The 16572-nt window shown below is 38.3% G+C and overlaps 2 protein-coding genes across 5 annotated transcripts in view; one reads left to right on the top strand and one right to left on the bottom strand.

The window, feature by feature from the left end:
* CENPP (centromere protein P) overlaps positions 1 to 5438 on the top strand; it is a 154515-nt gene extending 149077 nt beyond the window's left edge. For all 3 annotated transcript variants that reach the window (XM_088663215.1, XM_088663216.1, XM_035106202.3), the window contains exons 7-9: positions 1302 to 1381; positions 2588 to 2679; positions 5159 to 5438. In XM_088663215.1, the coding sequence (XP_088519341.1) occupies positions 1302 to 1381; positions 2588 to 2679; positions 5159 to 5277 (291 nt within the window). In that variant the 3' untranslated portion in view covers positions 5278 to 5438. The remainder of the gene's footprint in view (positions 1 to 1301; positions 1382 to 2587; positions 2680 to 5158) is intronic.
* Positions 5295 to 16572, bottom strand: part of IPPK (inositol-pentakisphosphate 2-kinase) — a 31693-nt gene continuing 20415 nt past the window's right edge. The window contains exons 9-13 of one of the 2 annotated variants that reach the window (XM_035106191.3): positions 15477 to 15756; positions 13952 to 14102; positions 12194 to 12296; positions 9701 to 9780; positions 5295 to 8342 (exon numbers count right to left, since the gene is read on the bottom strand). In XM_035106191.3, coding sequence (XP_034962082.2) covers positions 8117 to 8342; positions 9701 to 9780; positions 12194 to 12296; positions 13952 to 14102; positions 15477 to 15756 — 840 coding nt within the window. In that variant the 3' untranslated portion in view covers positions 5295 to 8116. The remainder of the gene's footprint in view (positions 8343 to 9700; positions 9781 to 12193; positions 12297 to 13951; positions 14103 to 15476; positions 15757 to 16572) is intronic. The other variant, XM_035106194.3, reaches the window with a different exon arrangement.

Below are 16572 nucleotides of genomic sequence, written 5' to 3'. Positions count from 1 at the left end.
TCCACTGTAAGATCAATGCAATTGAAAGGGATTAGGAAAGTGTTCTCATCTACCTATAAGTGGAGTTGTTCAACAGAGGCCTGCATGCATTCACACATGACAGCTGAGTCTTAACTTTGGAAAGCAGTCTCTGTTGATGATTCTTCTCCATCTTCCTTCTTCTGGTTGTTCTGCATCTGCTGAGGGGGGTGAATATAGGTGACCATTTACCAAATGATAATTGACCACACTGTATGTGACCACCAGTCTTCCCTGGGCCTAGGTACTGTGACCACCAGACTTCCCTGGGCCTAGGTACTGAGCATCATAATTTTGCATAATAAAAGCCCATCTTCCATGCTTTTCTCAGTGTAGTAAAATACCATACTAATTATCTTGTCTTTTTCTGTAATAAATCTCTTGTCACTATTCAGTTCAGTGCAAGATCTTTTGTTTTTCTTGTTCATATGGATTCCAGCAGCAAGATCCGCACATTACACTGAGATCGCAGTTTAATGTATTGTATTCCCAAGCAACAATAAAAGGGAGCATGTGGTAGCCATTTCTGTTTGCCAGATGTAGATAGGATCTTGCAAAATGATTTGTCTCCAGTGCACTTCAAAGAAACATCCTAACCCTTTATCACTACCATTTATTCTCTTCCCACTTTGATCTGTGTAAACTAATTTAACTAAACTACCATTAAAATTATGGACTGGTCGTTTCTTCGTCAGAGGGCAAACGGGCAAATTTAGCAGGGGATCAAATACTTTTCCCCCTCACTCTATGTTCAGAACTGTATTTATTTACTAGATGTATACCCTCCTTTTCAACTGGAGTCCTCAGAACAGCTTACAACTTTTATGAAATGCAAAACGATATGTAAAAAGCCAAACAAAATGAGTGCATCTGGAGCAGGCATCTGGTGTTGTCTCTGTCTCCTCCTTGTAGCTTCTCACAGGGTAGTTGGTACAAGGTGGCCTGGAAGGTAGGGAGCAGCAGGAACCCCACCTTCCCCTGCCTCCCAACAGAGAAGTTGGCATTAGGACTTAGATGTAGACCTTCTGCTGTTCTAGGCCCTAGCGTCTGTGTCTTCAGCAATTGTTCAGAACATATGCAAGTATAATAATTCTCTGAAAATCATAATTGTTGGATCAGTGCCCAGGGTCTACGCAATATTACTTCATACTGAATCTCAACTCATGTATACTTCCTTGGAGTGGGGGGCAGGCTATAACTAATATTTGGCTTATCAGTATGATTGTACCTATTAATATATTTACAGACTGGCTATAGTATTGTTCTTTTTTTACATTTAATAGAACAAGTATCCTGATGTTGTAGTACTTCCCGAAGGATCATCAGGAGATTACATGATCTTAAGAAGTCCTAACCTTCCTGGGTAAGGAAGCTTTGTGATGCACATTAATGAAAGTTGTTGATGATCGTCAGTTATACATTATAAGTGGAATTCTTTTATTTATTCTATTTACAGCCTTTCCTTCCTTCCAAAGGAGGCCAAGGCAGCAACTGCATTGAAACTGACATAATGGAAAAGTGGTGGTAGTTTTTCAAAGGTTCACAGTATTGAAACATGATGGCACAATTTGCTGTACAGTGGTACCTCGGGTTAAGAACTTAATTCCTTCTGGAGGTCTGTTCTTAACCTGAGGTAACACTTTAGGTAATGGGGCCTCCTGCTGCCGCCACGCCGCAGCTGCGCAATTTCTGTTCTTATCCTGAAGCAAAGTTCTTAACCCGAGGTACTATTTCTGGGTTAGCAGAGTATGTAACCTGAAGCATCTGTAACCCGAGGTACCACTGTATTTGAAACTGATGCCAATAGAAATATTATTGATTGAGCAGGAACACATATTTTAGCAGGAAAGATTTCTCAAAATAAAATCTCTTTAGAATCTGCAAAATGCATTGCTTCAAAATGCAGACTAAGGTGAGTTTCGTAACTTTATCTGCTTCAGGTGGAGTCAGCATTTGAAAGTAAATTAATGATTTGGTTCATAGTCTTAGCTAAAAAGATGTTGAAATCCTCAAAGTGGATTTACAATTTCTAGCATTTCTTATAAAGGCCTCAAGGCCATGATAAAAGTCTAGTAGTTAGTTAGTACCCAAAAGTAGGCACCCTTCATTACTTTGACAACACAGTCATTGTAAGTGCCCTTCCGTATTTCATAGTGGACTTCTCCTATGAGCCAACCTTCCTTTACCTGAATAAATTGCAATAGGTAGGTAAGTCTTAGAACAGGAAATTGCTATCATTGCAACTGACCTTTCCCAGCACTAATGTGCCTTAGCAGGATCTGGCGGAGGTGGTAGTCCTGGTGTACAAAAGTGTGTTTAGTAAGTACACAATTGGTACCAAGCACGTCTCTTGGAGGAGTAGGGTTTTTCCTACCTCTGAAAGCACCAGCCCAAAGAGAAAAGGCTGAAAAAGACTTAAGAGCAAAAATAACATTCTTCCTTAGCATCAGAAATTATGCAGCTGCAGTATACGCCTAGTAGTGTGTATTTGGTAACTGCACAGAAGTTTTTTGCAATACAGAATTTGACCTCTGAAGCTCTGACATTTAATATCATTTGCCTTTTATAGACTTGAGTTAATGATTGTTTGGAAGATACATGTAGATGAAGAAGGAAACGTTACACCAGTCTTGGATCTCCTCAACAAAATACCAATGTCAGGTATGCTTACACAGTATAAAGTATTTCTTCCCTTGTTCCAACCATTTAATTCCAGCTTCATTCTCTCTTTGAAAGTTTTCTTGCTCTGCATTCCTGAAAGTACATCCTGCAAAACATTGTCTTGATAACAGTATTCTTTTGGCAGCATTTAAAAACTACACAATACAATGTTTTAAATAGAAAGCAACTTATTTGGCTTTTTCTCTGCAAAGAAAAAGCATCTTGGAGACAATGGTGATTGGTAAAACACACACACACACACACACACTTTCCCAAGCTGCAGCTTGCTGAGGTTAGTTTAGTTTAATGAAGCCCCCAATGGGTTTAGTATGTCACACTTGCATATAATATGTAGTTCAACAAAATCCGCATCTGTTTATTAAATGCCTCCAAAGACTTTGATGACTAGTTCAATTGGTATGTGACGTTCAGCTACTTTCCTCCTGCTTCTTGGCCCTTGTATTCCCTGAAGGCTATCAGATCAAAATACAGCTGTAATAGTAGAAGGGATGAAGCCTTGACGACCGCTTCATTTGTGACTTTCTTGTTTAAGGGGAGTAATCGCCACTGGATCTACTATAATATTACACAGTTTAGGGAGGTAGTCCAAGAAGGAAATTCTTTAAGTCACCAAACAACCACTTTACTTCTCTCAGTTTCAGTATTTTCAACTGAGAATATAAGTCTGAGGACCTGAAACCCCTTTTGAAACTCTGATTTTTAATAAAGAATTGTAAAGGATAATTGTCCCATTCATTACCTATCAACTTACAACTAATTTGCGAGGGGGGGGGAGATACTGGGCTACAAGTTTTCAATTCACTCAGTGTAGGCTCTCTTCATCTTGCGAAACTTCCTACATAAATAGGAATCCAAGACCTACAGGGTTTAACTACTTTCAACCAATAGCTGATTTTCTCATATTTTGGTTGAATTGTCCCCAAATTTAGAAATGCTTGGATATTGGTATTGAGTAGTGTGAACTAAACAACAAGTCTGTTTGGAATTTATCCAGAAGAGCAAAAATATTAATTATAAATCTCCTGTATTGAAAGAGTGGATCTCTATGACACAGACTAGCCAATCTGACAAGAAATTTCAGAGATGGCGAACAATGAACACACATTTCAAGAGTTTATGGTTGCCCCTTATTACAACTTGGCTATTAATATTTGCAATTTCCATTATACATTATGTTATTTATATAAAAAAGGAACTGACCTAATTTTGCTTGTGTTAAGCAGTAGCCCGTTCAGCATCTAACCAGGTTATGACCCCTTTTCATGCTGGATAGCTCTTGGGAGCTGCATTTTAGCTGTGGGTGGAGCCAGACCCTAAAACAAGAACACCCACCCACAGCCTATGTAGATCAGTGGGGGGGGATGGGTTTCCTTCACCCCCATTGAAGTGAGGAAATTATGGGAAATAAGTGGAAGGGCCAGGGAGATCATCTTTTCTCCACTCAAATTTCTTTAGACCTGCCTCTGATTTTCAGTCATTTTCTTTAGCCAGATGCCCAAGATTTCCTGTCTTCAACACCTCATTTCCCTTTTTCTTCTGTGAAAATTCTGGCAGTGTTGCTCCTCAGGCAGTTTGGCAAAGCCACAGAGGCAATACAAATTATAAATATTAAATGTTTGCAACAGTTGGCAAGTTATAATTAGATAATTATAATATGGTATGCATCCTATTAGTTATCCATTAGAAGTTTGTACAGTAGCGTGCCCCTACATCCATTTTGGACTGCAAACTTTATGTGTAAAATCATGATCAGGAAATTAAAATTTAAACCATCCAGGGGTGATATACAGAAGCCAGGGATGGATTCACCCTGTGAGGCTGCTATGCAACTTCGTACAGCATACCTAGTTCACCTATTTATTATCTTACACTCAAGCCACATTCTTGAGTGCGGAGGCAAAATGTATTTAAAACTACCAAAGCTTAGAATAGGACAAAGATATATACAGTGATAGACATGCAAGATGTTGAAAGCAGGCTATATATATTTAGTGTGCCTAAAGGCCTGTGAAGTTGGGATAGAACTGATAGTTTTAGTGTCCCCCCTTTTCTTTAGGGAGCCTCCCTTAAAGAAAGTATCAAAGCCACCAAAACAAAATATCCTCCCAAACCCATTTCCCAGTTTGCAAAGGGTAGCATAACCAGCATAATCAAAAACTTCAGACTTCTAGGGAACTAACAGGATTGCACTCCCACCATCTACCTCCCCTTATAGGTAATCCAGGAGGGCAACTAAAAGTACATATCCAGGCTTAGTTTATCCACACCTGAGAAGCAAATCCCAATGACACAGAGGTAGAAATGGGTTGTATACTGCTAATGTAAAAAAGTATTGTCTTTCTAAATACAGATGAATGCATAAATTCTGGACCTCATTCAAAATTGTAATGCTAGACCATTTCAAGTCGTTATTAGTATTTAAAGTGAATTGTTGCCATATTTTCTTCTTCTCTTACAGTGGTGGAAGCTAACAAGTTTACATCAGATGCTCCACATTGCTTCAGAAGTCTACTGCATGTGCTTGGAATACAAGCATGCATTGAAACACTGATCAAGTCACTTTGCAATGATAAATGAATACCAGGACAATAAAATATGCATCTATAGTTTATTGAATATAAACATTAAGTTATTTTTCATTTAGAAATCAAACCCATAAAACATGCTGTCTGTACAATTATGGCACATATATATATAAATCATCATGACAAATAAATACAGCCATTTTAAATACAAAATGCCAAATAGATAAGTGAATTTTATTTTAATTTTCTGAATCGAAGTGGTTTCCCCCCTGCTTCCATAGCATTTCCTATAACTTCTTCGGATCAACCTGGTAAACTCAAGTCTATAAAAAGTGACAGTTTCTGTTCACAGCTGTATATGTAACAGATTATTAGAAATGACACTGGAAAGTTAAATGAAAGGAAGTTTCAAGATGCAAAAAAAACTTCACTCAATATTGCAACTACTTCTTTCCTCAATCAGTGATTAAAGGCAAAACCAGGTTTATCAAAGCTTTCATAAAACAGAATTGTGATATTTTAATTTACAATGGATCAGAAGGCATAGCTATAATTTACAAAATATAAGCTACAGTATATATTTTTAGTCCCAGGATTGCTTATAATGAAAATAGCAAGGTCAAGATTATTGACCCACATACAACTTATCCCATGTACTTGCTGTTTTTTGCTTTCCAAGTTAAGTAGCACAACAATTTCAAAGGTCTCCCTGCTCTTTTTGAGTGCCGCAACAGTATTTGCGTAAAAGCAAGCTTTGTAGCTCTTCTCAAAAGGTGGAAACCTAGTCCTCAAACAAACACCTTAAATAGCAATTTAACTCACTTGACTTCCTGGCCCTAGATTATAAATGTAGAATTTTACCTACTTCTAATCAGTTAGTTATCAGAATATGCAAAATCAAATTTAGGAATGCTGCGCACATCTATTTGTGCCATGGCCTTGTTTTGCTTATTGCTTCAGGAATATGGGAATGGCAGTCTTCCTTGCAGAACCTTTACATACCAAGAGGAAACCTGATATAATATATTACCTGACACTTCCGTCAGGGTAATTTAAGCTAGCAAATTTAAGTACTGATTGTAACCAACCATTAGGCATGGCAGTTTTACTAACTTCAACCCAGTTATCAGTCTTATTCTAGACAAATGCCTTAACCTGCAGTTGGGCTACTTGACATCCTGTGAATTGAGGTCTGTAACCTCTATATAACCACATCTTATAATTAAGACAGTTTCTAGAAGTAATGGGAATGAATAACTAGAGACACTAACAAAATTAAGTTCTATGTAAGATGAGAACAAGTATTCAAATTATACAAGTTTTGAGATGTTACCATTATATTTAATGTTAACTGTAGCAGCTTAATTGGTAATGGCAAGAGTATTCTTTTAATTTTTTAGGGATAGATACTGTACCTTAAAACAATGAATAAACTGGATCACTGATGAAACACACAAAACGTCAGTTAGAACATAAATGCCTACAGTTAAATACAGATAGTAATTTTTGAATGGCCATAGCAGCTTAAAATCTGGGTTTCTCACAGATAGCCTTTACCCACTTCAAGTATCTTGCCGCCAGGCAACCCCTATGAAAGTTTCTCCTGTTCTACAAAAAGCCCACGATATGACTTGCCTTTCCAGCATTTTGAATTCAGAAGCTCAAGTCACACAGCCAGAATAAGAATAGTAATATTCCTATACAATAAGAGAAGGCTATTGCCATTGCACAGCACAGTGGGAAAAGAGTCTGAGCAGATGAGCCCTGCAGCCTGCCAAACCCGAGGCTTATTTCCTATTTTCTGTATGCAAGATAGGGCAAGAGACAGTAATAATCATGCACAGGCACTTCTAGAGAAAATGCTCCTTGCTAACTAATAACTATTTAATGTGAGGTAAGTTTCTAATTCATAGAGTTCACTTTGAGGAACATCTCAATTAGCAATGACTTTATTTTACCCAGCTCTGGGAGAGTTGCAGGTGTTTAATGTGAAAGGGGGAAATCAATAAACACAAAACCTATCACTCATGGGTAGGGATAATAAAGCCACTATTTAACTTCACAAATGCTTCCCACAGCAGCAAAACGCAGGATGGCTTGCTGTACTGGAAGGTTTCTGCATATAAATGAGGCACATGTATAGTTATTTTACATGGAGTTAAGAATATCGGGGGGGGGGGGAGACAGCTGAATATAATTGTGCTAACACAACCATTTGAAAGAGCTTCTTCATAATTAAATTGTTCTAGTGAACTTTTAAAAGCAACACCTATTTGAGTAACGAAGAGCTAGTTTAGTTTGATAAGGCTGTTTTTCTCTATATCATTAAGTTTCCTTTGTTTTGTAAGTTTACTCGCATGTATTCCAATCACTTTTTGAGAATGGCCACTACAATACCATTTTTGGAAACAACCAAACTGTCATCTTTTGTCACAAGACTGAAAAATATTAAGATTCAAGCTGAAAACCTAGGCAGCACCATATATCCACTCTCCAGCTTAAGAACTGTTTTAAATGGGAGCTGGTTCACTTTTACAATTAATCTGAGCAAGTGCTATTCAGCAATTCACATACTATTGTTTGCAAACATCTGCAAACCTCATAGGAACACTGGTTCCCTACATTGAAGAATTAAATTCAAGATACTCACTTCTCTGCTTCATACAGTAGTCATTTGATTCAAACTTAACTACTTTCCCAGCAACCAGTTTACTAAGGGTTGTAGAGTGCATATGTCTGTCTAACTCTTTTACCATAAATACATTCCTTCAAGGTAGTCTGAGTGGTATTCTGTGTTTCTGAAAGGCAGATAAATTTAAAGCACAACAAAATAATAGAAAACCAACATAACTTATTTATTCCCATTCTGTGTCTGATAAATATTTAGCCAGTTACATTTTATGGAGAAGTAGTGTGCAGTCTTCATTTTCTTTCAAGAGATTTGACATCACAGAGTCGTCTTTGGCCTGTGTGTTCTTCAAATAGAAGTTTACTATCTTCCTATCAAGTTTGTACTGATGGTGAATGCTTTCATATGGCTTAAGGTCTAGGTCCAAGACGGAGACGGAAAAGGTGAATCTTGATTTAGAAGTTAGAATCAGTGGCCTCTGCACTGCACTGCAGTTTGAATTTAAAAAGAAAAGTTACTTCTTGCCCCAAGAAAAAATTCTGACATCAATGGACTTTTAAAAAGTCTTCTACACATGAAAAAGTTTACCCATTACCTAATCATGACCAGCTTCAGCTGATGCTGCATTTTTGAAGTAGCTGTGGTCTTGAGAAAGAGACAGCTTTTCCAGTCCAAAATGTGGTGGAATGAAAATTTAGTTGATCATGTTGATCATTTTCCACCTCAGTTTATGCCAAGCATCCCTAAATTGTTATACCACCAACACTGCTGTAAAAATGAACTGCACTGAGATGTTAGCAATCTGCTTACTTAAATTTAAGCCACTGTTTTCACCAAATTATATTGCATCAGTTATAACACAGGGAGAATATATAGTATTAGCAATCCTTTCCCTAAACCAAGACATTTAGGTCTTAAATCTGAAGAAATAAAGATCTGCATAGAAGTTAATATAGCAGTATGTCCTGCTACACAAATTGTAAATGATATAGCTGTGGTCCCAGGAGGCATTTCTCAAAGATTCCCTGGTAAGTAAAGTCATTCATTCTGGTGTTACCATGCCAATATAGGAACGTGTCAAGTATTCCATTCATTTATGTGCCCGACACTGCAGATAGAAACCAGCATTAATGGCTAGTCCCTTGGAAGGTGCATCATCTGTGTGGTTGCTAACCACAATATGAGACTCCCATCCTCATGGGACAAAGACTTTACCATTATTCCCTTACTGACATAGGAGCAGGGAGCAGAAGCTATGCTGGTAAATTTTAGTTGAGTAAAGTTCTTTAAGTGGTTGGTAGATGTGCACACAAGGTTTTCCAGAAGAACCCCTATTTATATGTTTTAACTGTTAGGGAATATATATATATATATATATATATATATAAATTTAAATGTGAATACCATAATTATGTTTTAAATTAAAACCAGAGCCTTTCTAGAGACATTCAGAACTTTGCAAAGTGAGTGAGAATGTAGCAGACATACTTATCAATGACTGGCCAATCCTGACAGAGCAAGGGGCAAAATGAAGGAGTTCCCCTCAAGGGAAGAAGTGCCCATCGGCCATTACATGTGGGTGTCATCTAATATGTCACCAACCTCTTGACCAAGCTATGCGTACTATTAAGACATCTAAAATATAGATTACTAGATTTTCAATTAAGGCTGTCATAGGCATCATCAATTTTGCATGCTTTTAGTTGAATGGGGTTTGGAGCTTCAATTATATCAATGGACAATAAAATTTGAACCAAAGCAGTGTTAACTTCAATGCATACTGATCATTCTGAAGTGCAGACAGAGAACTTCCAAGAAGCATGCATAACATTCTATATCATCTTACCATTCATCCTGCTGACATGGTGAGAGGGCAATCATAATGGAGCAATCCTTTGCTGTCATTGCAACTCTGTACTGCTGAACCTGCAACAAAATTAAGACAGGACTCATCAAACAGACTATTACATAAGAATTATAATGCTGACTCAGCCAATCACAAATGCAAGCCAGCCTCTTATCTCTGCCACACAATTGCCCGTGTAAGATATTGTGTGGCTAAACTACAGTATAATTCTTGACCTCCTGTACACATAGATAAATACTGCAAGGGTCTGCCCCCATTTCCATTTTGCCAGTTGATATGATACCAGAAACAGCTGCTGGCCATTGTTGATTGTACCCATATATTATCTGGGGTATGGGAGAGTCCCTTTCTTGTATTATTCAAGGAAGGGGAATCTAAGTAGTTATTAGGAAGCAGCGCATGCTGCTGGCCCTAGCCCCTACATCCATACATGAAGCCGATGTGTAGGCTTCCTACACATGCAGTCTGCATGGAAACATATACTGTACATATTTAGAGACCTATGCATGCAAGCCTTCCCTTGGGCAGACACCAACTCTGCATGGATGCAAGAGGCTGCCCCTTACCCACATGAATGGGTCTTATGTTCCTCTACAAAATCCTGTACATTTGTATACAGTTGGGAATTTGATCAAGCAAAAATCAGATTGTATTAATGCTGTTGTGAAATTATGCCACTGGTAGTCCACACAGGTATAGGTACATTGACTTCATGGAATATTTCACCGTACTCAAGTAGTCAGGTAACCAATTAATTGACAACATTACAACCCTACCTCTGTTCTACTGAGCCACATGTTGGAGCCCACAACACTAGCAACCAGCAGAGAAATATCAGCCAACACATTTAGCAGACTATTTTATTCTGAACATTAATACACCACTTTCCCACAAAGCTGCTAATAAAACAAAGTCATAAAACATAAAAAATTAAAGCAGTACTTACACCTGGAGCCTTATTAGAGCTTTAACATGTTTAGGTTTCATTGTGCCAGCTCCAGACTTATCTTTGGCAGAACTTTGCTAACTGGAGGTTCCCACTGACACAAGGAGAAGGGGCAATTTTTGACACCAATTAGAATGTTAGTCTCTATTTATATAGCACATAAATGATGCTGCTCCTTTGAGTGGTCCATCACTTCTGAATCACGTAAGCACATAAAGAATTCAAGCCACATAGGTGGATGGCTTCATTGGTTGCAGGGGCAATGTGGGAGAAAGCACTCAGGTTGCATCAATTGCATCAGCCCCAATATGTAGGAAGGTCAGATGAAGCCCTGTTCCACTTCTAATGCAGAGAGAAATGATTGGGTGGTGGCTATTAACACCAGCATTTTAAAAGAAACCATTTCTTGTTCCCTTTGACCATGTGTACAGAGGCAAAGGACTTGTATTGCTAATACAAACTGAATTGGGAGTGCATTAAGAATTCCTTAGGGGAAAAATTCCTTATCTTTACTTAAAATTGGTTCAAAATAAGGCAATGCCTTCCATGCAAAGCTGGTCTTAATACCATATACGGTACCATTAACAAAATCTGCATAGTAATTAGTGGTGTCACCAAAAACTGTACTTACCTCATCTGTATTATGAACTAAGCATGATTTGTGTCTCAGACGTTTTCCTCCAGTTTGGACTGTTATCTGAGCAAGTGAAGCATTCTCTGGTACCTGGAATGCTACCACTACACCTTACCTATCAGAAGGCCTTGGAATTCTAGTTCATACCATGGGCACAGCTGCCTTGGGGAACTACATTTCACAAGTACCTGCTGCCTCGAATCATCCTAAGTCCTGGGGAGGGAGGCCTCATAAAGAGGATTCCAAAGAGATGTTCCTTCCCACTGCCAGGTTGAATCTATGTTCAATCTAGAAAGATCATAACTTGGTGGTAGACCACATGCTATGCATACTGAAAGACGCAGGTTCAATCCCTGGCATCTTCAATAAAAGGAATAAAGTAGCAGACTCCTGCCTGATACTCTGGAGATAAACCACTGGTCAGATGAGACAGTAATGGAATAAATGAACTAATAGCCTGATCTGGCATATCACAACTTTTCTACATTGCCCTTATGTTCAAAATTGTATTTATTTACTAGATGTATACCCTCCTTTTCAACTGGAGTCCTCAGAACAGCTTACAACTGTTATGAAATGCAAATTGATATGTAAAAAGCCAAACAAAATGAGTGCATCTGGAGCAGGCATCTGGTGTTGTCTCCGTCTCCCCTTTGTACCTTCTCACAGGGTAGTTGGTAGTAGATGGCCTGGAAGGTAGGGAGCAGCAGGAACCCCACCTTCCCCTCCCTCCCAACAGAGAAGTTGGCATTAGGGCTTAGATGTAGACCTTCTGCTATGCTAGGCCCTAGCCTCTGTGTCTTCAGCATTTGTTCAGGACATATGCGAGTATAATAATTATCTGAAAATGGCATCTACTAATAATTAATAATAAGGAACTTCAGCTCCTTGCCTTTGTCAGTGCATATGCTACTGTTCCATCATCTTCAGTTGAGATATCTAGTAGCTTCTCATAGAATGATTCATTATAAGGTCCATCTATCTGTAACACATTCCTTTAAAAAAAATGGGAAAAATCCATTTAGAGAACAGGTCTAAAATCTAGAATTACATAATGATTGCAGATTATACTATATTTGTTCATCATTAAACAATTGCACCAAATTTGTTTCCGCTGCTGTTTTCTTACCATAGATCTAGCTGCTCCAAAAAAAAATATTGTGTTTTTAACAAGTGAGGCTGTTGCACCCTCTAGTGATCTTTATCTAAAATCACAAGAGATGAGCCATGGAACTAACATTGGAAAAACAATGCATCTCCAAAGTAACATTATAGTCTTTTGTTTTTGAAATAGAACCTGAAATAAAAATGTTGCAGAGCAAAGTGCTTCTGTTCAGGGTTCCGTCTAGTCTGTCATGTCCATTTTAAAGGGTTTTTGTACTGCTGCAATATGCTCTTCATAGTCCAGATCAATTTGTCAGTCCATTTCTCTAAAGTTCATGCTTTGTGTGTATCTTTTTAAATAAAAAATCAGTATACAGTGGTACCTCTACTTACGAATGTTTCTACTTACGAATGTTTCTACTTACGAATGTTTCTACTTACAAATGGAGCTCCGTCCGCCATCTTGGATGCGGTTTAGATAGGATTTTTTCTACTTACGAATTTTTAGATAGGGTTGCTGTCTGGAAGCAGACAGGTTCCCCCACTGCTGGATGTAGTGCTATGCGGGTGAACCTGAACAATGTTCACTTCCACTGAGTGTGATTTCAGGTTCGAAGAAACTGAGCTTAGTGTTGAGTGAACCAGGAATCCTGGTTTAAAATAAGCAACGGTTAGTTGAAAATGCCACCCACAGTTGGGTGATAAACAAGTTGGCTTGTTTATCAGATACCCATTGTTTGTTTGTTTTAAACCAGGACTCACATATAACATATTCACATATGGTTCACATATAACATATATGTTATATTCTTTGAAACCAAAAGTAATATTGGCAGAAGAGAATACTACAACCTCTGCATCAGTCCAAATGTTATATTCCAGAACTGCAGAAATAATCCATATTTCACTAACTGAAATGCCACACTGCAGTATTGTTGGTAGATCCTCCTCTCAAGAGGAGTGTGCATTTTATGTGAACCAGTCCATTACTGTCTCTCTTTTCCTACCACAGAAAGGGAATAACTATTACCATGTTAAAGAAAAGCTGTGTAAATAATAAGAACAAGAACTGTCAAAAAAGCTATTTTGTGACAGGAGTTCTTTATCCAATGTGGTATGAAAGAAAGGGCAGTTGCCAACAATATTGGTAGTGTGGCATTTGGGTCAGTGAACTGTGGGTAATTTCTGCAGTATAACTTCTGGATTTATGCAGAGGTTGTAATATTACAGACGACCTTATTTACTCAAGACTGTAAGCTAAGCTGTATATTACGACTCAGAGCTGTACATAGAATGACATCACTGTGTTTTCTTAAACTGGTAGATCAGAGGGGTCAAATAAATGCAGCCTCTTACCGCAAGGCCTAATTCTCAGTATCATGGTGAAGATAATCCTAGAATAGCTGAATAGGCCCTCCGAATTCTAAAGAAACCTTAATGAGCCTTTGGCAACAATCTTCCACATTTCTCAGTGCAGCTGCACTTAGCTGGCCAGCTCTACTCCATTCCACTTGCCAAGTTAAAAACAGGTACCATGAAATCTTACCTCTCTTTGGGAAACTCTTCCAAGTATTGCTCCACTCTGTTGTACAAAGGATATACACCCTCAATATCCAGCATATCCAGCATCTGAGCCTGGAGTGTTTTGTAGAGGAGACATTCTTTGGGCAAACCAGGGGTCTCGATTTTATTTTTGCCTGAAAGTAAAGTATGTTTTCAAAACTGGTTTGACAATATATATATATATATATATATATATACATATACATACACACACACACACACACACACACATACCTCTCTGCTCACAACTAACAAAAGCAAAATTATGGAGCAGGGGAGATTAACCATGGCCAATTTACGTATTTCAAAACAAAAGCCAGATTTGGACCCCCAATTCAAAAAAAGGAAACAATGAGGGACTGTAATTCAATGTTCAGCTCTAGTTAGAAAGAACATTTCCAAAGAGACAAAGAAACATAAGTCATTTACTGCTCCCAATATTGAGGGCACATTTATGGTGATATGCTAATACTATTGCAAATGGCATACATTTTTATATGTCAAGGCCTCAAGGTGTACAATATTTGAGAGTCAATCCTAAGAAGAAATATTATCTTAGCACATTTTGAAAATACCCAGTTCCCCACCCTCAAGCTATTCAGAAGAAATATTGCACCAAACTGATTTAATTGATTTTTAATCATGAGCATCTTTGCAAATCTAAGTTTTGTATAAAAGGCACATTTTACAGGTGGCTCTTTTTATAGAGCCTAGGGCTTGCCGATCAGAAGGTCGGCGGTTCAAATCCACGCGATGGGGTGAGCTCCCGTTGCTCGGTCCCAGCTCCTGCCAACCTAGCAGTTTGAAAGCACGTCAAAGTGCAAGTAGATAAATAAGTACCGCTACAGCAGGAAGGTAAAAGGCTAATGAGTCAAACCATGTGCTGCTCTGGTTTGACTCATTAGTTGAATCCCACCCTCATCAATTTTCAAGCAGTCCATGGCAAAGAGGGGAAGTGCAAAAGCTACTGAAATATTCTACTAACTATAGCTCTAAAAGCAACAGCATGGGCCTAGAGTAACAAAATCTGCAAGTTCTACGTGTCTGAAGAAGTGGGCATGTGCCCATAATTAGCTTTAAGTTTTCTACACTGAAAAATCTCTTGAAAACTCTGCAATATGCATGTGAAACACATGCAGCAAATAGACAACTTGAAAATTACAGTGCAGACAATCATTCTATCAATGCATTCTGAAAAATGATTACTAAAGTAATTGATTAATTGATTCACATACTTTTATGTATATTATGCAGACACAGTGGGGAAGCATATGCACATCTAGACAAATACTTGAATGCTTTCCTGACAAGTATTAAGGTCGGAAGCATAGCAGATTTTCTGATTTAAAACCTAAGTACATTATTGGGAAGCCAGAAAACCAAGATTAGACAGAGATTACTTACAGTTCAACCCAGTGGCAACCATACTGATAGCAAAGCATATCTTGCTGTACAGTATTTTATCATTTGAATTCTAAGTGGGCAGATGAAACTCAGAAATTGCTTACCATTTCTTGCTATTTCTTTACTGAAAGCACTAGCTTCACAGAAACTCCTTCCTTGTGAGGAGGGAACTGTCTTCATATCACCTGCTTTGCAGGCATCTGTGCTACTCAGTAGAGCCATTGTTATTACATGGATTAATTCTTTCAGAACTGTCCGTGTACAATGAGTTCCATTGACCAGGCCATTTGAAGGAAAGAAAAAAGGCTTCAGATGGCAAGCAAGTTCATTCAAATCAGAGAGAGAGTCCTCATTATCTTTACAACCATAAATAAGTTCACCATTCTGTAACAGGAAGGAAAAAGAAGTCATTCCTCTAAAATTTTACTTTTTCATATTAGCAAAATGTATGGAGTAACACACTGCATGCTTGTATGTCCTGCTCAGCTGTGACACCCACTAAATAACCTTGCATAAGGGGACACTCTCTCAGCTTCTCCTACCTCACAGAGATATTGTCAGGTTCTGAACTAAATGTACAGCAGCAGATCAAGTCTGAGAACAATCTGGGTAGCCAGATTGAAGTGTGGCAGGAGAAAGGTGTGATTTGGCAAGGGAAAGCAGCAGGCAAAGGAAGGGGCAAATGCATCTGCAAACCTTAGCTAGAGATTAAGAAGCCATGCTGCTGCTTTCCTCTTCCAAATTTCAGTCTCCCCTGCCACTTTTTCAAGAGCTAAGCAGCAACCTGGTTTCTTAGACACAGGACTATTGCCAAGCATAGTTCCAGCCTCAGCTCCCTGGGAGAAGGCCAAAATACAAACCTAAGTTAAAACAAGGAGCTTATTCAATTGCTAAGTGGGATACTACTAATTATAAGTCATGAGGGAGAAGCTTAGCCTCTGACAGGAAAAAGGATACTTAAACACAGTTATTGACACAGAACAGAACTTAAAAACAATTAAATTAGATAGAAAGACACCCACTGACATCAGTGAATGTATATTAAGCAAACAGGCCTTTTTCCTCGTTTTACTTTCCTCAGAATTTTCTGATAAATCGGTACAAATCATATTAACAAATTTTTAAAGGCAAGGTTTGTTCAAAACATTATTTGATCATTGTGCCAACATACAGGCTCACCACAGAACAGATCAAATTACA

Source organism: Zootoca vivipara, chromosome 2 (genome assembly GCF_965207765.1).
Source record: "Zootoca vivipara chromosome 2, rZooViv2.hap1.1, whole genome shotgun sequence".
Taxonomy (NCBI): Eukaryota; Metazoa; Chordata; class Lepidosauria; order Squamata; family Lacertidae; genus Zootoca; species Zootoca vivipara.
This window is presented reverse-complemented; position numbering and strand designations above follow the sequence as displayed.